This window comes from Pogoniulus pusillus, chromosome 26, assembly GCF_015220805.1.
Source record: "Pogoniulus pusillus isolate bPogPus1 chromosome 26, bPogPus1.pri, whole genome shotgun sequence".
NCBI lineage: Eukaryota > Metazoa > Chordata > Aves > Piciformes > Lybiidae > Pogoniulus > Pogoniulus pusillus.
The window spans coordinates 1,575,699-1,602,474 of NC_087289.1; the positions used below are offsets into that span (position 1 = coordinate 1,575,699).

A 26,776-nucleotide genomic window follows, 5' to 3' on the forward strand; every position below is an offset into this window, starting at 1 on the left:
TGTGGGAAAATCATTCCCAGAAGCACTGAGCCTCTCCTGCCTTGCTTCTTGGAACACTCAGAAATCCTGGTGCTGCCTCTGCATTAGCATATTTGCATATCCTAGGGACAAGGAAAGGTCCTTAGGATGCCGCACACAGGAGGATTCGTGGAGGGGAAGGAGGGAGGACTCTTCACAGTCACACTTCAAGCATCTACAGATCTCAATTTATTTTACAGATGGATTCCATTTTTATTTTCATTTCCAGACTGATTTTATGTCTGGTTTATAGATGGATCTTCTTTTAATTTATTGACTGATTTTATTCTCATGTAACAGATCGATTGTGGGGGTGTTTTAATTTATAGGCTGGGGTTAGTTTGGTTGTCATTTACAGACTGAGTTCAGTTTTATAGGCTGAGTTTAGTTTTATTTTGATTTACAGACTGATTTTAGTTTTATAGACTGAGTTTAGTTTTAATTTACAGAATGATTTTAGTTTTATAGACTGAGTTTAGTTTAATTTTAATTTACAGACTGACTTTATTTTTATAGGCTGAGTTTAGTTTTATTTTGATTTACAGACTGATTTTAGTTTTGTAGACTGATTTTAGTTCTAATTACAGACTGAGTTCAGTTTTGTAGACTGAGTTTAGTTTTAGTTTAATTTACAGACTGACTTTAGTTTTATAGGCTGAGTTTAGTTTTAATTTACAGACTGACTTTAGTCTTATAGGCTGAGTTTAGTTTTAATTTACAGACTGACTTTAGTTTTATAGGCTGAGTTTAGTTTTAATTTACAGACTGATTTTAGTTTTGTAGACTGATTTTAGTTCTAATTACAGACTGAGGTCAGTTTTATAGACTGAGTTTAGTTTTAGTTTAATTTACAGACTGACTTTAGTTTTATAGGCTGAGTTTAGTTTTAATTTACAGACTGATTTTAGTTTTATAGACTAGTTTTAATTTACAGACTGAGTTCAGTTTTATAGCCTGAGTTTACTTTTATTTTAACTTACAGACTGACTTTAGTTTTATAGCCTGAGTTTAGTTTTAATTTGCAGACTGATTTTAGTTTTATAGACTGAGTTTAGTTTTACAGACTGATTTGATTTTTATTTTACTTTACAGACTGATTTTAGCTTTATTTTATAGATTGATTGCGTTTTTACTTTAATTTCCAGCCTGATTTTAGTTTTATTTTATAGATTGATTGTGTTTTTACTTTAATGTATAGATTGATTTGGTTTTCAGTTTACTATATAGACCATTTTTTAAATAGATGGATTTTATTTTTATTTTAATTTACAGACTGATTTGGTTTTTAGTTTATAATGTATTTTTGTTTACTTTATAGACTGATCTGATTTTTCTTTTAGATTGAATGTATTTTTCTTTTAATTTACAGACTGCTTTTATTTTTACTTTACCACTGGATTTTATTTTTAGTTGAATTTACAGATTGATTTTATTTTTACTATATAGATGGATTTCATTTTTATTTTAATTTATAGACTGGTTTTATTTGTAATTTTATTTATAGACTGGTTTTATTTGTATTTTATTTATGGATTAATAAAATGGTTTGAGTTGGAAGGGGCTGGAAAGATCATTTAGAATCATAGAATCGAGCAGGTTGGAAGAGAGCTCCAAGCTCACCCAGCCCAACCTGGCACCCACCAGCCCATGGCACTAAGTGCCCCAGCCAAGTTTTGCTCGAACACCTCCAGGGATGGTGACTCCACCACTGTGGTATAGTCAGGGGGACACCTTCCACTAGCCCAGGTTGCTCAAGGCCTCATCCAAGCTGTCCTCAAACACCTCCAGGGAAGGGCCATCCATGACCTTCCTTGGGCAACCTGTGCCAGGGTCTCACCAAAATTCTTATTTTAATTCCTTTTAAAGCCACTCTCCTTTTTCTGTCAACAGAAATGCTGCTCTCAGTGTGCTGCTCAGGTGCAGAAAGGCTGTTCTCAGTGTGCTGCTTAGGTGCAGAAAGGCTGTTCTCAGTATGCATTTTAGGTGCAGAAATGCTGCTCTCTGTGTGCTGCTCAGGTGCAGAAATGCTGCTCTCTGTGTGCTGCTCAGGTGCAGAAATGCTGCTCTCAGTGTGCTGCTCAGGTGCAGAAAGGCTGTTCTCAGTGTGCTGCTCAGGTGCAGAAATGCTGCTCTCTGTGTGCTGCTCAGGTGCAGAAAGGCTGTTCTCAGTGTGCTGCTCAGGTGCAGAAATGCTGCTCTCAGTGTGCTGCTCAGGTGCAGAAAGGCTGTTCTCAGTGTGCTGCTCAGGTGCAGAAATGCTGCTCTCTGTGTGCTGCTCAGGTGCAGAAATGCTGCTCTCAGTGTGCTGCTCAGGTGCAGAAAGGCTGTTCTCAGTGTGCTGCTCAGGTGCAGAAATGCTGCTCTCTGTGTGCTGCTCAGGTGCAGAAATGCTGCTCTCAGTGTGCTGCTCAGGTGCAGAAAGGCTGTTCTCAGTGTGCTGCTTAGGTGCAGAAATGCTGCTCTCAATGTGCTGCTCAGGTGCAGAAAGGCTGTTCTCAGTATGCTGCTTAGGTGCAACACAAATTCAATCCTGTTAGATTAGCTGTTTAATAAGAAATTTGTTTCCTGTAAACCAGCATTTTCTGCTAAAACAGTGAAATATTTTGGTGTTGGGAAAGCCAGAGCAGCTCAGGGAGAGGTCTGGCAGCAGACTCCAGAGACAGAGGCTCACTGCACCTTGAAGGGCTGAGCTCTCTGTGGTTTTTAATCCAGACAGATTATTTTTGCAGCAAGAGAGAGCCCATGAAAGTCCTGACAGCTACAAGTCACACAGGTGCACACACCCAGCCTCTAAAGGCCTTTTGAAAACTCACACCTTTAACATTCCATGCAGACATGGACAAGGGGCAGTGGGCACGGACTGGAACATCAGAAGTTTCATCTAAACATGAGGAGCAGCATCTTTAATTTAAGGGTGCTGGAGCAGGCTGCCCGGAGAGGTGGTGGAGTCTCCATCTCTGGAGAGATTCCAAACCCTCCTGGATGTGTTCCTGTGTCCCTTTCTAGGAGGCCCTGCCTTGGCAGAGTGGTTGGACTCAATGATCTCCTGGCATCCCTTCCAACTACTGTTCTGTGATTCTGTGACTTTACCCCAAACCAGCAAGTCAACAGAGATTCAAGTTTCAATCAGTGGACTTTATTCTTGGCCTGAAGTGCAGCTGACTGTGTGGTCAGGCAGCAAAGAACTAGCTTAGGTCACTTCAGGTGGGCTGTGTGTGTCCTGGTAGGCTTTCAGAGGGGACTTGGCTGTCAGAGTAACTCCAGAGGAATTGTGGATCTCATAGGGAAAAAAGCTTCTCAAAATAGCCTGCTGACAGACTGCACCTCTAGCCTGATGAGGGAGGTCCTGATAAGGGCAGAGGTTAAAGTGCAGATGATACCTTGTTGTGATCACAACTTCCCAGCAGTGCAGGGTGTTTTGATACCTTTGGGTGGGTCAGAGATTAGAAGGAGAATGGCCTTTTGGTGCTGCACTCAGTGTAATACAAGGAAGGGAGCAGATTGTGATGCATGAGCCAGCGCCTAGAGGCCATGGCACATGTGATGATGCTGACATGGAGCTGAACAGATAACACAGTGAGGAGTGTCTTTACTAGCATGTGGTCTGTATTGCAATGTCATCACTATCAGAGCATTGGCTGTTAGCACATCAGCAAAATGCCTACAGACCCCAAATGCTTTGTACACTTCCTCCTTGCTTCTGCTTTGAATTACACAGAACAGCCCTGGCTAATGAAGGGTTCCTGTGGTGAGTTTCAGCTATGTGACTGCAACAAGTACATGCACTTCTCCCAGGCAACCAGCAATAGAACAAGGGGACAGTCTCTTGTTGTGCCAGGGAAAGTATGGGCTGGATGTTAGGAGGAAGTTCTTCACAGAGAGAGTGATTGGCATTGGAATGAGCTGCCCAGGGAGGTGGTGAAGGCACCGTCCCTGGAGGTGTTCAAGTAAAGCCTGGATGAGGCACTTAGTGCTAGGGCTGGGGGATAGGTTGGACTGGATGAGCTTGGAGGTCTCTTCCAACCTGGTTGATTCTACAATTATATGATTCACTTCAGCACAGTCAAGATTAGCACAGCATCAGTGCTAACAGGTTAATAAGGATGCATACAAAATCCAGTTTAAGATTAATTCAAACCCAAGCTAGATTGTAGGTACCAGAATCAGTTGCTGATGTTACATACTCAGGGGCTGTCAAGCTCTTTCAAGCAGAAAAGTGTCTTTGGCTCTGAATGGCTTTTTTTCTCTCTAAGCCTGTTAGTGCCATGAATACTCCAGCTGGAGCCCACTGACCCCTGCAGCACTTGCCAGTCGATCAGAGATGGGATCCTTTTTGTAGTGGCAGAGCAGGGGTGATCCATGAGCACTCAGATTCTATCTTAATACAACTTCTGAGGCACCTCTTTATCCAGCTGTGAAGCCTAGCAGAAGCTGTGTAATGGAGCTAAGTTGTTCTATGCTTCCTTCCAAGAGGTCCTAAAATGTCAAGTAGCTGCTCCCTTCTGCCCTGCACATTCATACAGCACTTGTGTGGAACCTTTCTTCACATCTACATTCAGTGATGACAAGAAGAATGGAAGAGAAGCAGGGGGGGCACAGGAAGGGAAACAGGTTGGGATGTCTGGGGTGTAGTGATGCCAGAGGAATGTGCAGCCTTCTCATCCAGTGCAGAGAGAGCTGGCAGCTGGAGCCTAGGCAAACCCCTTTGGCTGCCAGTGCTGCCAGAAGAGCAGACATCAAGGTGACGTCTCATCTGCACAACACTTCTTAGGCTCTCTCCCACTCCTGGCTGACTTAGTTCTGCTTGCCTGTGATCTCATTTCTCTGTAGCTCTTCATTTCCCTCCCCACTAAGAAGGACTGTTCCTGCTCTTTGCCTGTCCCCAGTCTTGAGGGTCTGCCTTGAAAAGAGATTCTGAGCTCCTCAGCTGCAGTCAGGGATGGGTCAGCTCCAGCTTACCTCTTTGTAGGCGCCAGTGCATTCGTAGTAGTCACGAGAAGGCAGGCCAAGCCCAGGCTGATCAATCTGGAAATGCCAATAAAAGTTAAGTGATTAAAGACAAAATAGGAAAGCACTTTGGGCAGTTAGGATGCTGCACTCCTGCCAAATTGTCTTCTGGCCAAAGGGGAGTTTCTCTTCCAGCCTATTCCCCCCTCCTCTCTCCCTGCACTTTGGGTCTGTCTTTCCAGTCTGGTTTGTTCTGTTGCTGAACAATGCAAAGCACACATAATTTTAGGAAGTAGTTCTTTCCAGTGAGGGTGGTGGAACACTGGCACAGGTTGCCCAGGGAGACTGGATGCTACCTCCCCCTGGAGGTGTTCAAGGCCAGGTTGGATGAGGCCTTGGGTGACCTATTCTAGTGGGAAGTGTCCCTGCCTATGTCAAGGGGATTGGAACTGGCTGAGCTTTGAGGTCTTTTCCAACCTAAACCATTCCATGATTCTGTGACTCTATAGCCAGTGTGGGAAGTGGATGTACAGAAGACAAACTGGTCCAGAGACAAGCAAAGCAGTTACTGCCTCCTGGAAACTCCTATGTGCCATGTAGTAATGGATCTGTCTACCCACTGACAAGGAAGATGAGACCTTTGCTCTTGTCACTGGTGGGTTGCAGGAGCAGCTGCTGAAGACTGACTGCACATGAAGCTGCCTTCCTCGGGGCTGCCCATTTGCAGAGATCAGCTCACACAGGCAGGCAGGGCTCTCCCAACATGCTCCTTAAGCAAATGCCCTCAGGCCCTTTCAGGTCTGTGCCAGTAGGTCCCGTCGGTGCTTTGGCATCTGATACCTTGTGAAAACACACTCCTTGTGGGCTTTCTGCCATTGGCACTCTAGCCCAGCTTCTCAGTGACAGAGCATTCTGCCTCCAGTCCATGCTGAGGAAATCAGGTTTGCTTACTGCTTGCATGCATCATAAGATCGTGTCTGTCTGCTGCACGGTGTACACATCAGTTGTGTCTGTAAGTGTCTCACTGAGTGCACAGACACACATGATGGGAATGGACATTGCACTCTGAGAACTCAACTTGGAAAACTCACTCATCTACAACTTGCTCTGCTAAAAGTCCCTTCAGTGGTGTCCCTCCCAGTTAACATTTATGCCTATGCTTGCAGTCATTTTGCTGCACTTCTGTAATCAACAGGGCAAAGCCACCCACAGAGACTTACATGAATGATATGTGCTGAGGAGTTTTTATCATCTGTGCCAACAAAAAAATTAATCAGGACCTTCTTTCCATATCTGGAGTTGAGCTGTGCAATGGCTGTCTCAGCTGTCCAAGCAGTGCCTAGGCAGATGGAAGGTAGCCTCAGTCTCTTGCCTTTGCTATGCACTTAGAGGTGCTGTTGTAAGTGCAGATTGTCTTACCGTAGGAAGCATCCCAGTTAGTTGTTGCTACAGGCCAGTCAGACATGTTTGGCAATAAGCTGATTAAAGGCTTTCCACCTCTGCTGTCAATGGTAGCTTTGGGAAGGAATCAAAGGAGTTACCAGGACATTTTAAACCACACCAACCTTACACCTACTTCTGAGTTCAGAAGAATGGAGCTGAGAAATGTGTTTTCCTCATCACCACAACAGGAACAGGCTCTGGTCTGTGACTGTGCTTTAACATTTCCCTTGCAAAAGACTTTTAGCCATGACTGCAAATCCTGGTGACTGTGACACTAAAGACCTATTGCATTTTCACTCTGCAGGTAGCTTGGAATAACTATTTTCAGAAGTATTAGTAGCATTATAGGAACTATAAAACCACAAGATTTAGGGAGCACTGCTGGTTTGCTGCTCCTCAGTCCCAAACTCCTAATTAAATCTCTCCCTCCCTTTCTAGCAGCCTGCTCTGGCAGCTGTTTTTCACCTTGTCCCTGATAGTTTCTGTAACAGAAGCTAACTCACATCGAACTGAGAGGGTTTGAGTATTAGCAGCAGTCTAGTGACTGGAGAGTAAGGTCATCTCATCTAACATACTCGAGCTAGTAAAACAGGAGCTGCCACACTCCTTTCACTGCTGACATTCTGCTGTGACTATGGAACAGAAGCATTTGAGTTTTCAGCAGAGCTTCCAAACAGTGCTGTACAGGCTCTAGGTGCAGCTGCCTGTGAAGGTGAGATTCTCTGGGTGAGGTTTAGGTCTCCTGTCTGTACCCCAGCCAGGAGACACTTACTTTCGTTGATGCAGGATCTGTAGAGAGTTTTTGCCTTCTGCACTGCTGCTATGTCATTGCTGCTTGGTGTGTCGAGGACATCTGAAACAGACAGAACATCTACCCTCATGTCTGATCTCAGCTGGAAAGGTACTGAAGGAACCGTAGTGGACACCATCCTGAGGACCAGAGGGTGGACAGTGCATATTCTGTGTCCATCTCAGATTCCAGGGAAGCTTTGCCTTTGAGAGGAGAGAAGGCTCTGGAGATGCTTTGGCTTTGTGATTACACTGATCTGTGTTACTGCGCTGAGCATTGAGGAGCCTCACAGAAACCCTGTGAGTCACCCTTGACAACACAGAAATGCTCTGACTTCTCAGGGACCAAGCTGTTGTGTGAAGAGAGCTGCTCTCAGGGCCTTGAGGGTACCAGCAGGCTCTGCCTGCACTGACCAGCCCATAACCCTCTCGTCCTGTCACTCTAACCTGCAGTCTCTTCCCTGCAGCCGTTTGGTGGTCAGGGTCTGCTTTGGTGCAGCAGCTACGTTGTAAGAAAGCTTTGAGAGGCCTCACCTGGTGCCTCCACTTGTGCATCCAGTGGCTGTTGGCTCAGGAGCAGCAGTCTGTGGCAGTCCCTTGCCCACATTCTTGTAGGTGTGCTGCACCTGGCCTTGTACTTTGCTGTGTCTGACTTGCCTGAGACCTGCTGCATGACTGTGGCCTTGTCTGGTGAGGATGAGGCTTTGGCTGAACCCAGTCACCATCACCTGCTCTGCTCTCTGGCCTGGGTCCTGTGGGTCTGAGCCCCTTGTCTGTGAGGCCTCTGCTCCTGCCTGCCTCCTTCACAGTCTGCTCCTGGCTCCCCTTCCCTTGTGGAGCTGCCTGCTCTTGCCACTGCTTTACAATGACTCCAATTACTGCTTTACAGTTGCTTTGCTCCACTGCAGCTGAAGCCTGAGGAGCACTGTGGCATCCATAAACTGCAGAGCCAGGTGACATGCAAAATCATAAAGAGGATATTCAGACTGGAGAGAGTGGTTTGGAGAATGTGCCATGAGGATAAACTGGCTTCTTGGACTTTTTGTCTGGGAAAAGGGAATATGGACCATTTAACACCCTGGGAAAAGGAACATTTGTGAGTTGGTGATGTGACTGATTAGAAACTTGCTTGCCTGCTCTTTGGGATTCAGCTGCTGGAATGAAGATATGCAGGACATAAGAATGCCAGGGAGTAACTTGCAGCATTTCAGCTGCCTTGGACACAGGCAGCCCTCCTCCTTCTCCGTCTAGCTTGGCTGCTACTGGTAGTGCAGGAGGGTGATGATATGGATTTCAGTTGTTATAATATGCAGATGAGCACACAGAGGTCAGACAGCAGAAGGGTCAGCTCTGGTCAGCTCCACTCCAGTGTCAGACCCAACAGCATAACCTCCAAGCAAACACTTTGTGGTGGTAGATTTATCCTGAACCCAGCACCAAGAAGCTGCAATGCTTGGTAGCTTTTTAAGCTTTGCTAGACAACCACATCTCATTAGAATAACATGCAAGCCAAAGCAGAAACTTTATATAGTCCCCACACACAAACCCCACTGACCTTTTAAAACAACTTCTAGTTCATCTCTCAAAATGTCAAAGTTGCTATAACGGGAGCTGGTTTCTGGGATGACATTCCTCTTGAGCCATCCTCCACAGGCATATTGGTAAAAGTCCTTGCAGGGCTCTGCAGTGGTGTCCATGTTCTCCAGGATTCGGGCTGCTGTATACCAGACAAGGCATAGGAATGAATGCATCTGTTTGCTCTGGAGAGGGGAGGAGTACACATATTGCCTTCAGCTCAGAGTAGGCTCAGATGTGCTTGAATCGTAGTCACAGAGTGGCCTAGGTGGGAAGGGACCTTAGAGATCATCTACTCCAGCCCCCCCTGCCTCTGCTGCTCTCATCCAGCCTGGCCTTGAATGGCTTCAGGGAGGAGGCATTCACAGGCTCCTTGGGCAACCTGTTCCAGAGAACCACCACTCTCATACTGAAGCACTTCTTCCTCAGCTCCAGTCTGACCCTGCTCTGCCTCAGCTTCAAACCATTCCTCCTTGGCCTTGGCCTGTCTCTAGACTGCCTTATGAAAAGTCTCTCTGTAGCCTTCCTGTAGGAACCCTTCAGGTACTGCAAGGCAGCTCTAAGATCTCCCTGGAGCCTTCTTTTCTGCAGGCTGCACACCCCCAGCTCCCTCAGCCTGTCCTCATAGCAGAGGTCCCCCAGCCCTTGCATCACGTTTGTGGCTTCCCCTGGACTCACTTCATCAGCTGTGTCCTTCTTATGCTGGGGACACCAAAACTGGAGGCAAGATTGGAGTTGGGGTCCCATCAGAGCAGAGCCAAGGGGCAGAATCCCCTTTCTTGCCCTGCTGCCCACACTCCTCTTGCTGCAGCACAGCTGCCTTCTGGGCTGCTCAAGGACACTGCTGGCTCCTGGGGAGCTTCTCATCCCTCTAGACCAAAGTACCTGTCAGTGCACAACGAGTTCCAGTTCCTTCCCTGCCAGCAGCTTCCAGGCTCTTCTGTTGCCCGTGTTTGCTGGCAGGTACACTGGCTGGTGCTGCTGCTCCCTGCCAGTGCTGCTCCGTTGTAAATACAAGGGAAGGTGTCTCAGTTACACTTCTCTGGGTGCAAATGAGGTGAAAGCACCAACTAAAAGCAGAACCCAGATCAGAGGGGAATCTCATCCCCTGTAATACAGTTTCAGTGATTAGATATGATGGAGGCTGCGCTGAGTCCTGTCTGGTTCAAGAAAATAGTGACTTGGTTGGACCATTTGAGGTCCTGTCAGGGAAGTTTTTACTGTTAATGCTCCTGGATCTACAGTGATTTTTGTTGTAGAGCTGATACTGCATCTTGCTGTCCCTTTTGAAGCAGCTTGTCAAAGACTAAGCAGTCAGTGACTGATCAGGACATGGGATTCTCAGTGAGATCTGATACCAGCTGCTGTTCAGAAGCCTTCAGTGCCTTCTCCCTTCCGCATTGCTGTTCCACTAAGGCTGCTTTCAGCACCCTGTGCTAGCATGAAGGCTCTCACAGAAAGGACAGGTGCTAGGAGTCAGGGAAGAGCTGGTGACACCTCTGCCTTTCCCAGGAGACTGCCTAGCCTTCCTATTTTCCAGACTCTATTTTTAGCAAAGGGTGAGGCTCGTGATTCCATGTGTTCATTCCTCCCCAGGGGCTGAGTCAAGTATTTGTAGTCATTTCTCCAGTACTTTCAGTATTTTCCGTGGCTCCTGAGCTGGCAGAAATGAGAGGTGGATAGGCAGGCTCCAGCAGGCATGCTGGTTGCCTTCCCTCTTTTTCTTGGGATCTTCAGTTGGCTTAGGACTGTTAGAGTTGAGGCCAACATCTGATGGGTTTACAGTGGTGCAGTGCTCGGCAGGTGGCAACACACACACCCATTTTCAGTGTTGGGATGCTTCATGGGATCCTATCAGAGAATAGACTGCCTTGCTTGTCTCTGGACCAGTTTGTCTTCTGTACATCCACTTCCCACACTGGTTATAGAATGACAGGGTCATAGAATGGCTTGGGTTGGAAAGGGCCTCAAAGCTCAGCCAGTTCCACCCCCCCACCATAGGCAGGGACACCTCCTGCCAGAACAGGTCGCTCATGCTTCGGGAGCATAAAAGCCACTGCAGCACTAGGTACAATGTCTGCCACCTGATTCTCTTCCTTCTCAAGTCAATGGCAGGCTGAGATCAATTGGGAAGGAGACAGGATCGTGCCAGCAGCCAGAGACTGTGAAATTCCCCCGTGGATTTAGGAAGTTTGACTTGTTTTTACCCATTCCCAACAATGCAGGCAGCCAGTCCTGCTGTCCACTCTGGAATTTCCCCTCTCTTTCTAAACTTGGACAAGAGGCAATGGGCACAAACAAGAATAAAGAAAGGGGAGGGCAAAAAAAAGTCCCTCTGAACTTCTTACTCTAAGGGTGGTCCAGCTCCAGAATGGGTTTCTGGGAAGTTGCCATCTGGGAAATAATCAACACCTGACTGGACAAGACCCTGAGCAACCTGCTCCAGCTGCCCCTGCTTTAGGCAGAGCTGCTGCACTGTGTGATCTCCAGAGGCCATGTCCAACCCCAGCTGTGCTGTGTGAACTCTGAGACTTCTTTCTAGTCTGTCTCGTTGTGGAAAGGGAATGTTTTGGGCAGTGCACTTTATTCCTGTCCTAGCTCCATCTATTTGCTGTAAAAGAGGAATATTGTTAATGATTACAAACATCTCTTGGTTTAGAAGTGTCCTTATCACACTCTCTGCTGGGCTGGAGCACCATCTGAAAGGCAGCAGTCTCTGGGATTACCTTGGCATGTGTTAGTCCAGCAACAAAGCTTTAACAGTCAGGCCTGGGCACAGTGGCTGGCTCACTCAGAGCAGTGCCAAGAAGCAATGGCAGGACAGGGCAAGCTGACCTCGAGAGAATATAGCTTTTGTCCATTGTCTTGTCACCAAAACCCAGGAGAAACCCACATCTTGTGTAAATGTGAGACATGATGAACTGTCTGGGCAACCTGAGGAATCAGGTTGCTCTGTTTGTAGTCAGCATTTGCTTGCTGTTCCCTGTCTGCTGCTGTCACCCAGAAACAGGCACTCCTTGGTGCATCTGCTGGAACTCCCAGGCCAGCCAGGACCACCTCTTCAGCTCTGACCAAAAGCTGAAGTTTAAGCACTGCAAATGTAACAGAAAGAGCTCAGCCTTGGGAGCTGCAGCCTCTCACTTAGGGCCCCACGCAAAGCCCATGCATTAAGTACTCTCCTTAGGAGGGTAGTTTGCACATCTAAACCCCAGGATTCATGCTTTGGTTGCTGCCATGTATCTACTGAAACCAAGGCTTCAACATGAGAGTGGTGAGACACTGGAAGGTGACTTTTTAGGCTGTCTGGTAGTGATAGGACTGGGGGGAATGGAACCAAGCTAGAAATGGGGAGATTCAGATTGGATGTTAGGAAGAAGTTGTTCAGCATGAGGGTGGTGAGAGCCTGGCAGGGGTTGCCCAGGGAGGTGGTGGAAGCCTGATCCCTGGAGGTGTTTAAGGCCAGGCTGGCTGAGGCTGTGTGCAGCCTGCTCTGGTGTGAGGTGTCCCTGAGGATGACAGGGGGGTTGGAACTGGCTGATCCTTGTGGTCCCCTCCAACCCTGACTGATTCTATGTTTCTATGATTCTAACTTTGTCATTGACCAGGTCCAGAGGTGTGGTGACCTATGAATTGCCCCTTCAGTCAGCAGGCCCAGCTAGGCAGGACAGGATCCTAAACTTTCTCCAGGTTGTATATTAGTTGATATTGAACCCCAAAGAAGCTTTATGGTACTTCAATGGCTGTAGACACTGAAATGTTTTTGCTCTGGAGATACCAAGTGATGAGTGTTTTATTGGGTTAGTTCTACCAGAGGTTAATTTCTATATACACAAACACAGATAAAGGCATGGTACACCCTTCAGGAGTCCTCAGCACTGCTTTGGTGACCCAGTGTTTGGGTTTTTTTCCTCCTCTCACTTGTTTATTCAATTTCCTAACTGTCACTGAGGAATGCAGAGCCTTATCTCAGCCACTTAATGATTAATTTTATTGTAGTACTCCTGACTGCCAGTTGTTGCTTTAATAGCTTACTAATAAAGTGATAGGAGCTGACACAACACCCCGTGGCCTGGGGAGGATACAGGAGAAACACAAGGTGCTTACCTAGGGGAAACCGAGCTCAGAGAGCAAAATTCCCCTTTCTCATGCCTGTGCTGGTTGAGCTCAGGGAAGTAAGCAGTGCCTGTTGGCTTCTACAAGCTACAGAGGATCACAAACAGCTGACCCTGCCTAGAACCAAGTGAATTTTCATTATGCTTCTTCTGCTCTCTTAAAGGTACTATAGAATCATAGGATCATAGGATCAACCAGGCTAGAAGAGAGCTCCAAGCTCATCCAGTCCAACCTAGCACCCAGCCCTGGCCAATCAACCAGACTATGGCACTGAGTGCCCCAGCCAGGCTTTTTTTGGTCTTTTTGTCTGCAAAGATCTGTCCCAATAGTGGTCAGTTTTTGTCTGAGGAGTTACCAGTTCAGGTCTGTTGCTGAGGACATTTCCTGAAAGACCACAAGCAGTATTCCAGAGTTAACACTTCCTGCATTCTGCCTCTGTCTAACTTTTACTCTATCTTCTCCTCCATCCATGATCTTGAAGAAGCAGCCAAGTTAAAGATGACCTACAGGGTCTTGAAGAAGCAGTGAAGTTAAAGATGACCTACAGGGTCTTGAAGAAGCAATCAAGTTAAAGATGACCTACATGGTCTTTGAAGAAGCAGCCATGTTAAAGATGACCTACAGGGTCTTGAAGAAGCAGCCAAGTTAAAGATGACCTACAGGGTCTTTGAAGAATCAGCCAAGTTAAAGATGACCTACAGGGTCTTGAAGAAGCAATCAAGTTAAAGATGACCTACAGGGTCTTGAAGAAGCAATCAAGTTAAAGATGACCTACATGGTCTTTGAAGAAGCAGCCATGTTAAAGATGACCTACAGGGTCTTGAAGAAGCAGCCAAGTTAAAGATGACCTACAGGGTCTTGAAGAAGCAATCAAGTTAAAGTTGACCACTTACAAAGTCCTGATTTGAAGTAGTACTAAGCTTGTAGAGTCATTCCAGTAGGCTGACAACTAAACAGCAGTAATAACAACTTCTTTCTCTGCCTCAAGCCCTTTTACATTGCATTTTAAAGTATGACTTTGTAATTAAATGACAGAGACTTGACAGACTCTTGGAACTATTTGTGGAGCTTTTGGAGCAGTGGAGGCTGGAGCAGACACCAGCTAACCTCTCTGTGCTCCTGAGTCACAATGTTCTGCCTCTGGAGCCTAGAACTCGCTCACTCTAGTGACCACCAGATCAGAGAAGTCTTGTAGGTGATGCCATCCTGACCAAAAGTTGCCTCCTTTTTCTTACTCTGTGTATCATTTAATGGCCCTGTAGGTATGGAGGAGGCCCAACAGGTCGCTAGCAAGTTCTGCCTGAAATGCATCCATGGAGTTCCTGGCTCAGTTAACTGCAATTTAAACTCAACTATGCTCACAGCTCTCTGTTCTGAATCATTTCCAGACAGATGCAGGACTTGGAGCTCATAGTTCTGTAAGGACCAGCACATCCAAACTGATCCTAACTGCCTCCCCCAGGGCAAAGTCTCAGTGCTACAACACTAACAGACCCTGCAGATCCTCAGTCCCTTCTGGTGGGTGTCCCCAACAACACTGAGTGCAGGTCACAAGGGGGTCAGAAGTCAGAGCTTCTGCATTTCTTCAGATCTTATTTGATCTTTCATTTCTCCAAACCTTCTGCTGCTGCTCCTTTTTGAGTCCTTTCAGCATTACACCACCTGTCGGAACCTCTTTCATGGTGGCAGCAAAGTACCTTGGAAAGGTAGCTAGAAGACATTATGACCATCTGAAATGAACCTGGAAAATAACTTTGTGCTGATGACACTGTGCAGTTAGTGAGACCATGGCCTTCACTGAGGTTTCACCAGGGCATGACTGCAGCAGAACCAAGGTGTGAGGGCAGTCAACTTAGCTCCTCTGGCTACTACCTAAAATGAGCCCTAAAATGAGCAGTCCCATGGAAGTAAGGAAACTTACCTAATCACCTTTCTAAGCTCTTTCTGACATGACTGCAAGTCCAGATGGGGCCTACAAATCAAATTCTTTTGGAAGCCTCCCATGGCTCCCAGGTATCTTCTTCACAGAAGAGACCTTAAAGATCATCCAGTTCCAACTCCTGTGCCATGGGCAGGAACTTGCTGCTAGATCAGGTTGTTCAAGGCCCCATCCAACCTGACCTTGAACACCTCCAGGGAGGGGACATCCACAGCCTCCCTGAGCAACCTCTGCCACTGTCTCCCCACCCTCACTCTCAGGATTTTCTCCCTAATCTCCATCTCTTCAGAGACATGGCCTCAGCTTGAATTCTGATCTGGAGGTAGGCGTGGGGAAGAGCCATCTTCTGATTGACCTAAAGGATGTTCTGGAGGTGGAAATGTTCTCCTGTGTGTTTCTAAGTTTTAAACTAGCCAGCCTCTGATGGCTTGGTAAGATCTGACACTATCTCACCACAGGATTTTACAGCTGGAGAAGAAACAGGCTAAACAAAATGATGTGGGCTAGCAGAATCCATGCCTCAGGGTGTTTGTCTGCAGCTAGATGGGAGCATTGCACATTGGTTATACAGAAATTAACTCCAAAGGGAAATGCATTCTTACCTGATTTTATGCAGTCTGAGGTCTTGCAGATCCCATCTGAAAGAGGATACAGTCATAGTGTTAATTCTTTACTGAATGTCAGTAACAGCAAAGCCTGCTGTAAATAAGCTTTTCACTGACAGGCTCTTCTAAATGTAAAGGTGAGTGGACACTGCTCTCAGTCAGTCAGTATTTAGAAGGTGCTATCATCTTCATTCACTTAGGGTCATTCAGTGCTGGTCACTCATCATGGGCAGTTTGGGTAGCTGGCAGAGGAAAATCTTTTATCAATTAATTAGAGGGGGGCAAAATGCTATTTTTGTAACAAAGGTGTGTGTGGGGAATGGAGAAAATCAGCACATGGAGTGAAGGCAGCTGCAAAGTCAGCTTGGCTTTAGTAATACCCATCAAGGTCCTGGAGGAATTAGCTGAAAATTCTGAGAGATTCACTCTCAAGGTGCAGGAACATGAAAAAGTTTCCTTTAGAGACTTTAGATAGTTCTGTGTTGCTGTTTCAGAGTGGCAGGTTTCCATCCCATGCCTGAACTAGACCAAGATCAGAAGCTTAAACAAAATTATTAAGCACTTTAAACTGAAACAAAGCATTTCACTGCCAGGGGAAGGAAACTTTCTAGTTTGACCCCAAATGGAAATGTTAGCCTCTCTGTAATCTTTTTTCCAACAATTACCAAGATATTTACCCCTGAATGGAATTATTCTCAAGTATTTTGATGTGGCTGCTGGATCCCAGCAGCTCTTAGTGTGGCTACATGCACCAAGAGTCCTGCAGCAGCCTGTAAAAGGGGAAAGCAGAACCTTCCCATATCTGCAGGGGTGAGGAGGAGGCACTGGTGTTTACCTTTCCTCATGCAGAGTTTTTTGCCTCCTGAAGCATTAATTGCAAACAGAACTGACTGCTGAGTCCCAACAAGCAGATGTTTTGTGTTTACCACAACTCTGCTTGAACAAATGAAATTAGAGAGTCCCTGAAGGGGAGAAAGAAAAGGCACTTTTCCCAGATGGAGAAAAAAAGGTCAGTGTCCAGCAACAACAAGTGTGACTGCAGCTTTATGCTTCAGAGGGTTGTATCCTACTGTTCAGTGACATAAATATGAAATATGGACATGATGTAGCAGCTGCTCATCATCTGATTTTATACACTGGCTAGGGGATGATGTTCTATTGTTGGGCAAATAATTCTGAGCTGACCTCGAGGTGTGATTTTCTTCATGTTTCATGCAGTGCAGCTATAGATGCCATGCAGCACAGGCTCTCCTCATGCAACACTTCAGTACAGTGCAACCCCAGGATTTAGAATAGAATCATCATAGAATCAGTCAGGGTTGGAAGGGACCACAAGGATCATAGAACTGTAGAATCAGCCAGGTTGGAAGAGAGCTCCAAGCTCATCCAGTCCAACCTAGCACCCAGCCCTAGCCAGTCAACCAGACCATGGCACTAAGTGCCTCATCCTGGCTTTGCTTGAACACCTCCAGGGATGGTAACTCCACCACCTCCCTGGGCAGCCCATTCCAATGGCAAATCACTCTCTCTGTGAAGAACTTCCTCCTGATATCCAAGACCATCCAGTTCAAAAACCCCTGCCATGCCCAGGGACATTTCACACTAGATCAGCCTGGCCAAAGCCTCATCCAGCATGGCCTTTAGCACCTCCAGGGATCAGGCTTCCACCACCTCCCTGGGCAACCCCTGCCAGGCTCTCACCACCCTCATGAGGAACAACTTTTTCCTAACTTCCTTTCTGACTGTCCCCATTTCCAGCTTTGTTCCATTCCCCCCAGTCCTGTCACTCCCTGACAGGCTAAAAAGTCCCTCCCCAGCTTTCTTGTATCCCCCTTCAGATCCTGAAAGGCCACCATAAGGTCATCTCAGAACCTTCTTTAGTCTGTACCAAGAACTGGATTCTATCCAGTGGAGCATTCCCCTGGAATTGCTTACAGTAGCTTTATATTCACAGAATCATAGAATGGCTTGAGTTGGAAGGAGCCCTGAAGATCATCTGTTCCAACCCCCCCCTGCTGCAGGCAGGGCCACGACGGCACTCACCGTCGTAGGTGGCGTAGAGGACGATCATTGTGATGGCCACCACGGCCAGCAGCACCACCACCACGGCCAGCCCGATCTCCAGCCCGCTCCAGCGCAGCTTCTTCTTTGGCTTGGGAGCATTCATCTCAGTGATGTCCATCTGGCTTTCTGACTTGCCCATAACCCAGCGTCTGAAAGCAAAAGGGAGAGGTCACTGGGGGGGCTTACACTCCACCACGGCGCTCGCTGGAAGCGGCTCCTCAGCTGCACAGTAGCAGAAGCATTTTCTGGGTGCGCTTTCCAATCCTTTGCAGCCTCACTGGGATATCACCACGGAGAGAAGGGTCCTCTCCTCTCACACAAGCAGGCCCACAAAGGCTGGTACACACCACACGTTGCTTGGCATCTATGGAGAACAGCAGTGTGGTCTGCCCTCAGGTGAGGAGGCCACCAAGCAGCAAGCCAAGCCCTATTTCCGAACGGCGCCTGTGCGCTCTAACGAGGGTGTGATGGTACAGAAGCTCACAAGAGAGGCTCCCTGCTTGAATAAAAATTAACTTAATCTTCCAATTACTTATCTGATGCCAAAGGTCAAAATATGCCATTGTGCTTCGCTGTCATTTCTTACAAGATTATGTAAGCAGTTCTTGACTACAGCTTTACAGCTGTCTCTAAAAATAGAAGAAGCATTCGGGCTGTGCTGGGAGCCTGTCAGATTCACACTGAAGATAGTGAGTCTTCCCAGCAGCTCCTCAAGACGTGTGCCCAAGCCTCTCTTTTGAGGTTAGAACGCTGCAAGTGAGGAGTAACAGCAAGGCAGGCACGCAGAACCAGTGGGGGGGTGAGCAGACCCACGCTCCCCCATGGGATGTGTGCTGTGGGAGGCTGGAGAGGGCATTTCTGTCCCTCTTCAGAGGTAACCTGGCCACCTTTTGCAGCACCGTTCTGTGGTTCTTTGCTCCCTCTTCCTCTGCTCCCAGACACTCCTCTGCTGACAGATTCCAATCCCTGCACACGCTGCAGCGTCTGTCTCAGCATTTCACTGTGAAAACTCAACAGCTTCTTTCACAGCATTGCCTGGGGATCTTCACATCCCTGGAGTACAGCCCCTTGCCATTCAGCAGGGAAGAAGACGGAGGTCTGCTGGCAGAACTAATGGCAAGAGCTACATTCCCTCACAAGGAGGTCAACCAGTGGTGCGGGTCAGTGGTGCAAGCCCTCTTGTGGTCATCACACCCCACTTTGAAGTGAGCGTAACAGCAGGAAGGGAACCCTTCCCAGCCCCTCATCCATTGAAGGCTAAGACTTGAACTGCATGATTTTGAACTTTTGTCTGCCTTGCATTCATCTTTGTCTCCTTAAGCTGCCACAACCTTTTAGATGCTCACTCTTTGCTTTTCCTCTGGACCTTCTGTTTCTGCTCAACTCCTGTCCACTAGCTTGCAATAACTTCTCCCTCCCTTTGATGCCCACCTCACTACAGTGCTGCAGGACCATCTCACTAAAGTGAAATAAAGAGGTCAAATAACTCAGTAGCGTGGTCCTAAGTAAGTGGAGATGTTGTGTTCCGTGTTACACAACACCTGTCTCAGGGGGATGTTTGGACATTATCAGACTAACACTGTTCTTCTAAATGAAGGAGAGAACATTTTATCTCAGTGTGTCTCATCTCCCTATTTGTCACTACTCCCTGGACACCAAGAGGCATGAAGTGCCTGGCAGTGCCAGAATCACAGCTCTTCTCAGGCTCAGGAGGCTGGAATTCTGCAAGGTTTGCCCAGACTGGCTTTCCAAATCCATAGGGACCACTACAACTGATTTCATCTTCATCAGGAGCTACTCTTTTTCTTTGAAGAGCAGGGTTTTGGTCAAATCAGCAAGTGCTTTGTGGGACACATGACTGAAACCCCACAGAACTATGTAAAAAGACCGAGCTATGTAGAGAGAAACTCACCCTGCATTAACTGTGAGCTATAAATTCACAGATCATAAAAGGCAATTCAGCCATCATACCCTGCTCACTTCCAGTCATATGAAGCAGTAAAAGATGTTCCTTGTATTGACTGAATACTGACTGATCCCCAGAGTCCCCTGACTGCTTGGAGCCCAGCTGAAGAAAGGATGCTCATCTCCTGACCCTTTTGGTGCTTTTAGAGCACTGGAAACTCATCTCCTGACTCTGACGGTGCCTTTAGAGCACTGGAAACTCATCTCCTGACTCTGACGGTGCCTTTAGAGCACTGGAAACTCATCTCCTGACTCTGATGGTGCCTTTAGAGCACCGAAAACATCACTCACCAGAGCAGCCAGAAACACTGCACTTTTTGTGTGCGAGTATCTTCCTCACCCTCAGCTAAGTTTTTCCAAGTGAGTTAATCTTTCTGTTCCTGCAAGAGCCTTCCTCATGGCTAAAGGCATCCCACTGACTCATTTTTACTTCTACTTATTTAGAGAACTCACATCTGCAGTAAGAAACATCAGGTAAAAGCTTCTTTATGCACTAACTGCAAGCACATCGAGAGCAGGAGAATAAGTGAAGCAGAGATAAACCTCAGTAGTCTGTTTTGGTCACATATTACAGTACTCTGTGCTCCCCTCTGCCGACTAAAACTCGGGTACACAGGCAGCTGACCTTACTTTGGTCTGGTCTAGGTGGCACAGGGACCTAATGCTTGGCTTTGGGGATTGCATGTTAAAAACGGGCTGGTGGCTTACCTGGTGCTCAGTGCAGGCTCCGCAGGAGATGCAGCACCTCACAAAAACACTTTTTGGTTGTCAGCAACTTGTGCAGATGCGCCGCGCCGGGCACGGTAAAAGCCAGACCCAACCGGTAAGGACGGCGGCGAGGTGCCCCGGGGCATCGCGCCAGCCAGTCCCCGCCGCCGGCTGGCACCTCTGCCCCCGCCGTACCGACCGCACGCTGCCCGCCGCCGTTTCAAACCGGCCCCGCTGGGTGTCGCCGCGGGCCGGGCCGGGCGGGGAGGGGCCGCCGGGCTGGGGCCACCGCGGGCTGCCTCCTGGCCGAGCCCCGCCGGGAGGGCGCTGGGCTCCGGCCGCAGCAGCCGAGGGGCTCTCAGGACGCCGCTCGGGAAGCTCCGTTCTGCCCCGCAGCCCGCCCCGACGGCTCGCCGCCCCGATACCCACCTGCCCGCTGCCCGCCCGCCGAGGAGCTTGCTAACCTGGGGCCGGTCAGAAACCCCCGCAGGACGGTCGGGACAGTGGAGCCGCGCAGGGATCCGTTCGTCCCGCCGCCGTGCCCGCCCCGCCGTCCCCCGTCCCCGTACTCACCGGCAGGCGCTCGGAGGGGTCCGGCCGCGGGGCCGTCACACACATCCCCGAGCAGCGCCGGGCGGAGGCGGCGCGGGGCAGCGGTGCCGGGGACAGCGGGTTCCGGGGGCAGGCGGCCGCGGGCTAGGCTGGCGGGGCGGCGGGCGGCCGGCGGCGGGGCTCAGCGCCCGGCCCGCCCGCGGGCAGCCGGCATCGCCGCAACATCAAAGCCCGGGGCGCTGCCCGCTCGCCGCAGAGCCGCGCTGCCGGCAGTCAAAGCAGCCCTTGTCTGCCGGACGAGCAGTTCTCCGGGTGACCTGAAGGCTTCTTCCTCTGTGCGACCGTGAAAATGGGATGGGGCAGGAAACAAACAAACACCCCCCCCGCCCCGCTCCGCACCTCGCCAGGCTGCCCCGGGCGCTTAGGGAGAGCGCGGGGACGGAGCTGCCGCCCCGGCACGGGCGGTGCGGAGCAGCCTTATGTCCGATGGAGCTGCCCCATCCCCGAGCCGGCACCACGGGCTCGGGAGGCCACCGCTGCCTGCCCCGGGGGAGGGTGTCGGGACCCCGGACCGCAGGGACAGCGAGCACCGCGCCGGAGTGCGAGAGCAGCCTGCACCTGCCCGCCTCCTGCGGCTCCTCATCTCCTTCCAGGCGGTCCTAGGAAAGGAGAGAGCTGCTGGTGCACGGGGAGGGCGAGCGGCTGCATGGCTGCGGGGCTTAGTGCCTGTCTGCCTGCAGTCTCGCTGCCTTTGTCACACGGATGCAGTCACATACCCTCGGCGAGCGCTTACAGCCTCACGCACCCGGGGATTTCATCTCGGGGGGCGAGACAGCTGTGGCTTCTTTGCACGGCAGGCAGCTCCGAGCTCAGTCAGAGTATTTCCGAGCCCACCAAAGGTCAAAAGATGTTTGTTTCCTTCTTACGAAGTTTCATTTGTATTGAGTTTCATTTTTGCTACCAAACCAGCGAACACCAGCAGCAGCAGCAGTGAGTTACTGTCGTTCCTCTCACTTTTGCTGCCTTCTTAAGAGCACCTTTGTGACCTCTGAGGCAGGAACGGCAGCCGAAATGTCTGAAATCTTTTGTTACCTACTACTCACCCTAAAATGTCTGCTGCTTGAGAGGGGCAACCTTCCTCTGCCTCTCAGAAAGGTGGAAACTGAGTGCTGACTTCTCTCCAGGAATGCACTGCAAATGATCCACAGAGCAGAGACAGTGAAGGGGAGGGGGAGGTTGTTAAGGCATGGACTGAGCTCTACAAATGAAACACTTTCACAAAGTGAACACCTGAAGGAACAAGAACTGATAAGGTTTTATTCACTGAGGGGATAGAAGTGCTAAAAGCAGGCAAGAAAAGCGTTTCAAGAAGTCTAGAGAACAAAAGCACTGCATTTTCTTACAGGCAGGAGTAGAGGAGATGCTGAATCAGTGTTCAAACTGATACGAATCTATGTCACTTTCCACCTTTCCTGCTTCAACTCTCGCAGAGTTGCAGTTACTGGAAACCATCTCCTCCTGCAGCTCAGTCCTGACACTGCCTGGTGCCTTAAAGACACCCTGATACACAGCAGGAAACTCATTGAGCAGCATCGGTCTAGAGGAGTCCTTACCGCTCCCATGTGGGTTTGTAGCTAGATGCCTGTTGTACAGCTTCAACTACACCAGCGTGAGTGTGTGTGTGTGGAGGATGCAAACAGACTGAGCTAAAATGGCAAGAAAAGGACTTGTTTGAAAAAAAAACAAACAATGAAATGTAGCTGCCTAATTCATCCCAGAGAGAGGGAAGAGGGAGAAACTCCTCTGGAAACCTGCCGGGCATCTGACAGGCAGCACGAGAGTTTCCACTCTTGTGGAACCTTGTGCCTGGAAAGAGGGATTAGCCATTCGCCTGCACAGGCTGCAGGAGGTGTGATCTGTGAGTCAGGTGCTGAGATTCCTCTTTGGGCCTGAGCTTGAGGAGGATGCTTCTCCAAAAGCTGTGCCCACAAGTAGTTCAGAAGGTCCAAACCCAGAGGCACTAGCCAGCCCTCAGAGCAAGAGGCTGCGTCATAACAGCTCAACTTGGACACTTCATCAAGGCAAGAAAAGCCAGCAAACCATTCAACATTCTTTTCTCCAGTTAGTCCAAACTGACACAGTAAGACCTTATTCTCAAGATGACTTCTGGACGACTTGTAGGAAATTAGGACTCATCCACATTACCATGAAAGAACTCTGATGATACTTGCTCTGTTTCCGTTTGGGAAAGCTCACTTCCCCGAAGCAACAAAGTCAACGTTCAGGAAACAAACAGCTGCCCCCGTTAGTGCTGCCTGTGTGATTCTGACCATCCCTTTGATCTCCCTGTCAAGTGCAGTGTTGCAGGCAGGAGAAGACATGGAAAATCTCCTGCCTTGCCTCCTTGGCCCCGTATGTGTTCAGTGCAGCTGGGCTGTGAGAGAATCGGGATGGTAAAGCCTAGCACAGTGAGTTTGTGAGTTGTTTTCTCAGTAGGTGCATACCAAATCCCAAGTCTGGGTGATTTCTCATTCGGGAAAGTAAACAGCCCAGGACTCAAAATATTTGCTTGCAGTGCCTAAATTATTCAGGTCTAATTGTATTGTATTACAAAGCTTTGTCTTTGTTAGTTGACAGGCTTTGTGGTGTAACTGATTTGCAGGTGTTTGCAAGCCTGATAAAATGCTTGGCTGAAAAGCTGCATTATTATCGGGGTTGGGGTTTATTAGCTGTTTTTGGGCTTGCCTGAAAAGCCACACATAATGCTTCCCTCAGCGCAGGCTGACAGGCTTTTTGGGGTCCTGAACTCCTCTGCAGCCATACTGGCAAGAGTAGTTGCACAAGTGGGGAAGCAGGGGGATCTGTGGAGGAAGCAGGTTCAAGGAGTGGGCTCAAGCTGCTTGTGCCAGCATAGGAGCTGCAAACACAGAGCAAAAGGTAAGGGGTGGAATTGGGATGGATTAACTGTGAGGTTTCCTGGGCAGATAGGGCTCTGCAAAGCTTGAGTCACACTTTTCTGGTTAGCTTTAAAACCACAGTGCTGCACCAAAAAAAGAGCAGCGTGAGCACAGAGAGGCCTTTACCCCAGCAACAACTGGAGCAGAAACCACTGCAGACAGGCAGAACGTAAGGAGTCAGCTCCGTGCCACGTTTCCAGGGAGCTGTCTGCACTTAGGCTCCAAAGCTTGGCTGCCCCGCAGGTGAGGCTCCCACTGCGTTATCCCTGCCCCGGGCTGTGCTCCCCGTGGCCTCCTGCCAGGTGGCCTTCGGCCAGCACCCACCCCCTGCATGTGTCCCCGCAAGGAGGGCTTCTCTAGCTGGAGCTGGCAGCCTGGCATCACAGGTCGGCAGCTGCGTGGCCCTGCTGCCTGCTGCACTGTCCTGGTGGGGCTTTGGAGAGGACAAGCAGGCTGTGGCTTAGTCATGAGCAGAGACCTCAGCCTGCTTTCTTAGCGTTGTCACCACCTTTGTTAGTCTTAGGCCTTGGAGGTAGCAGTTTCCTATTTGCCTGACAATGCCAAAGAGCCTCGTGGCAGGGAAGTGGGGCTAGGTGCCAGGAAAGGTGCCCAGGCAGTGGTGGAGAGGTGATGGTGTGGGGAGTGTTTGGAGTTGTGTTTTTACAGACAGTGCTAGGGTCAGTAGCAATTACTGACCAAGGAGTGAGCCGTGGGCAGGGAGATGGGTGGGGACTGTGAATCATAGGATCACTAAGGCTGGAAGAGACCTTTAAGATCACTGAATCCAACCATAACCACTAAACTATATCCTAAAGCACCACACCTACAACTTCTTGAGCACCTTCAGGGATGGTGACTCCACACCTCCCTGGGCAGTTGCCAGGATCTAGTTGATTGCATAGGGCTGGTAGGTTGGACTGGATGAGCATGAAGGTCTCTTCCAACCTGCTTGATTGGATGATTCTCTGGGTCTGTGACTGGCACAGGCACTACTGAGGTGATGCCGTGCCCAAGGGTGCCGTTCGTTCCACTGTCATCCTCTGTTAAAGCCAGCAGCCAGTGAAGTCCTGCCAGCCTCAGAAACAAGCCAAGCACTAAAGGCCATGTTTGCTGTGAGTGTTGAGAACAGCTCCAATCAAGAAGATGATTAAGGCTGGAAGGTATTCAAACCGAGGGGGAAGAAATGCCTAAATTTAGGCTGACAGATTAAAAACATTGCCGAGTGCCGCCTGGGTCACTGGCAAACAGTCAGCCCCAGCCCAGCTAGGCAGGCAGCAGTTCCACCTTACCTGGCACTGTGGCCACTCAGCAGGCCCGTTTTTCTCTTCTTTCTCACTGCTTACACCCTAGATTCGTTCCTGCTCACCGTCCAGATGACACAACCAGCCAGCCTGCAAGAAAAATAAGTGCTGTCTCAGTGTCACAGATTAGCTGGCTCCACGGCCCTGGACACTGAGATAATTTGAACAAAGTCCATGACTTAAATGTCTCTTGTTGGTCTTTTCTTAATCTGGAATGACAGAGTACATGGCTTGCATATTGTGAGCACTGTATGGAAGATGGGGAGGGGAACCCCCCCTGACTCTGGGCTGGCAGAACACGGTGAGAGCTGTTCTGTCCAAACCACCCTTCTTGGGTCATAGCAAAGAGTAGCTGTGGGAGAGGAAAGGAATTGGTTTTCATTACGGTTTACATTCATTTCCTTTAGCATATGCAAGGGCAAAGCTTCTGAATGTAGGAGAACAAACTTCTGCTGATGGTCTCGGTAAGGACCTGTTCTGCCTTCACCTGCCCCTGTGGGAAAGCTTCATACCAGCACAGAATGCTTTGAGTTGGAAGGGACCTTAAAGATCATTTAGTTCCAACCCCACTGCCACGGGCAGGGACACTTCCCACCAGCCTAGGTCACCCAAGGTCTCATCCAGCCTGGCCTTGAACACCTCCAGGGAGGAGGCATCCACAACCTGCCTGGGCAACCTGTTGCAATGTCTCTCCACCCTCACTTTAACAAAGAGATCAAAGCCACTTTTCTGCCCCGAGGAAGGTGCTGGTGTGTGGGATGTAGTTGCACACACAATTCAGCAGGTGCAACCAGAGCCAATCCCTGCCCTACTTTCAGCCCTAAAGGCTTCACTGGGCTGTGCTGGGTGGAGTTCTGCACTGGGACCTGCTCACCTGCAGCTGCTGGCTGTGGCCCTGCTGGATGGAGCCACAGCTGCTCCCACACCCTTGTTACCTACAGTGATGGCCCAGGAGCAGCATCTCAGTGTCTGCTTTGCTCACCCTTGGCTAACAGAGCCCAGGCCGAGCAAGCAGTGTGCTTTTGTCCTCTTTAACTGGAAGTCTCTCCCTTTATCTCAGAGCATTCCTTCCCTCCTGCTTAGTCTTTTTCAACTGCTATTTACTTTTCTCATGTTTTTGGTTTGCCTTCTCTCTGATCCTGGTTTCACTTTATTTTCCTTTTGGCTGTGTCCTTTTTTCTTCTTCTCTGTTTCACTGAAGCTATTAGTATAAGGTGGATCAAATAATTCCAGGGTTAAAGCAGACCTTTGATCTCAGAGTGTTTAATGGGTCTGTAATAAGGCCATGTATCCCTGTGAGAATGGGCAGCCTGGGAGCTTGCCAGGATTTATGGGGGATTTAGTAGCCTACTAAGAGTTTCCAGGCCTATTAAACTCCTTAAGAAGTTTTAAAGACACCACTGATTTAGGCAGGGAAAGATTCTGCACTCTCTAAATGCACTTAACTCTGAGAGATGAGAAGTTGAGAATTGCTTCTTTTGCAGAGAAAGAGAAAACTGCAAAGGTACAGATGCCTACAGCTACCTTCTGAACTATCAGTACATAATTGTGTGTAAAAAATAAGGGGGGGAGCAAAAAGCATTTCCTTTCCCTCCATCTTGCCTCTTTGTCATTTAATCATAGAATCAAGCAGGTTGGAAGAAAGCTCCAAGCTCAGCCAGCCCAACCTAGCACCCTGCCCTGTCCAACCAACCAGACCATGGCACTAAGTGCCCCAGCCAGGTTTGGCTTCAACACCTCCAGGCACAGCCACTCCACCACCTCCCTGGGCAGCCCATTCCAATGCCAATCACTCTCTCT

At 49.0% G+C, this 26,776-nt stretch overlaps 1 protein-coding gene across 3 annotated transcripts in view; it reads right to left on the reverse strand.

The window, feature by feature from the left end:
- The window catches only part of MME (membrane metalloendopeptidase), a 49,874-nt gene extending 27,999 nt beyond the window's left edge, over positions 1-21,875 (reverse strand). The window contains exons 1-8 of one of the 3 annotated variants that reach the window (XM_064164965.1): positions 21,822-21,875; positions 17,473-17,642; positions 15,427-15,462; positions 8,753-8,914; positions 7,181-7,261; positions 6,385-6,480; positions 6,186-6,304; positions 4,978-5,043 (exon numbers count right to left, since the gene is read on the reverse strand). In XM_064164965.1, the coding sequence (XP_064021035.1) occupies positions 4,978-5,043; positions 6,186-6,304; positions 6,385-6,480; positions 7,181-7,261; positions 8,753-8,914; positions 15,427-15,462; positions 17,473-17,632 (720 nt within the window). In that variant the 5' untranslated portion in view covers positions 17,633-17,642; positions 21,822-21,875. Of the gene's footprint in view, positions 1-4,977; positions 5,044-6,185; positions 6,305-6,384; positions 6,481-7,180; positions 7,262-8,752; positions 8,915-15,426; positions 15,463-17,472; positions 18,188-20,739; positions 20,841-21,821 lie in introns of those variants that run through there. The other 2 variants (XM_064164963.1, XM_064164964.1) reach the window with 2 other exon arrangements.
- Positions 21,876-26,776: the final 4,901 nt, after the last annotated feature.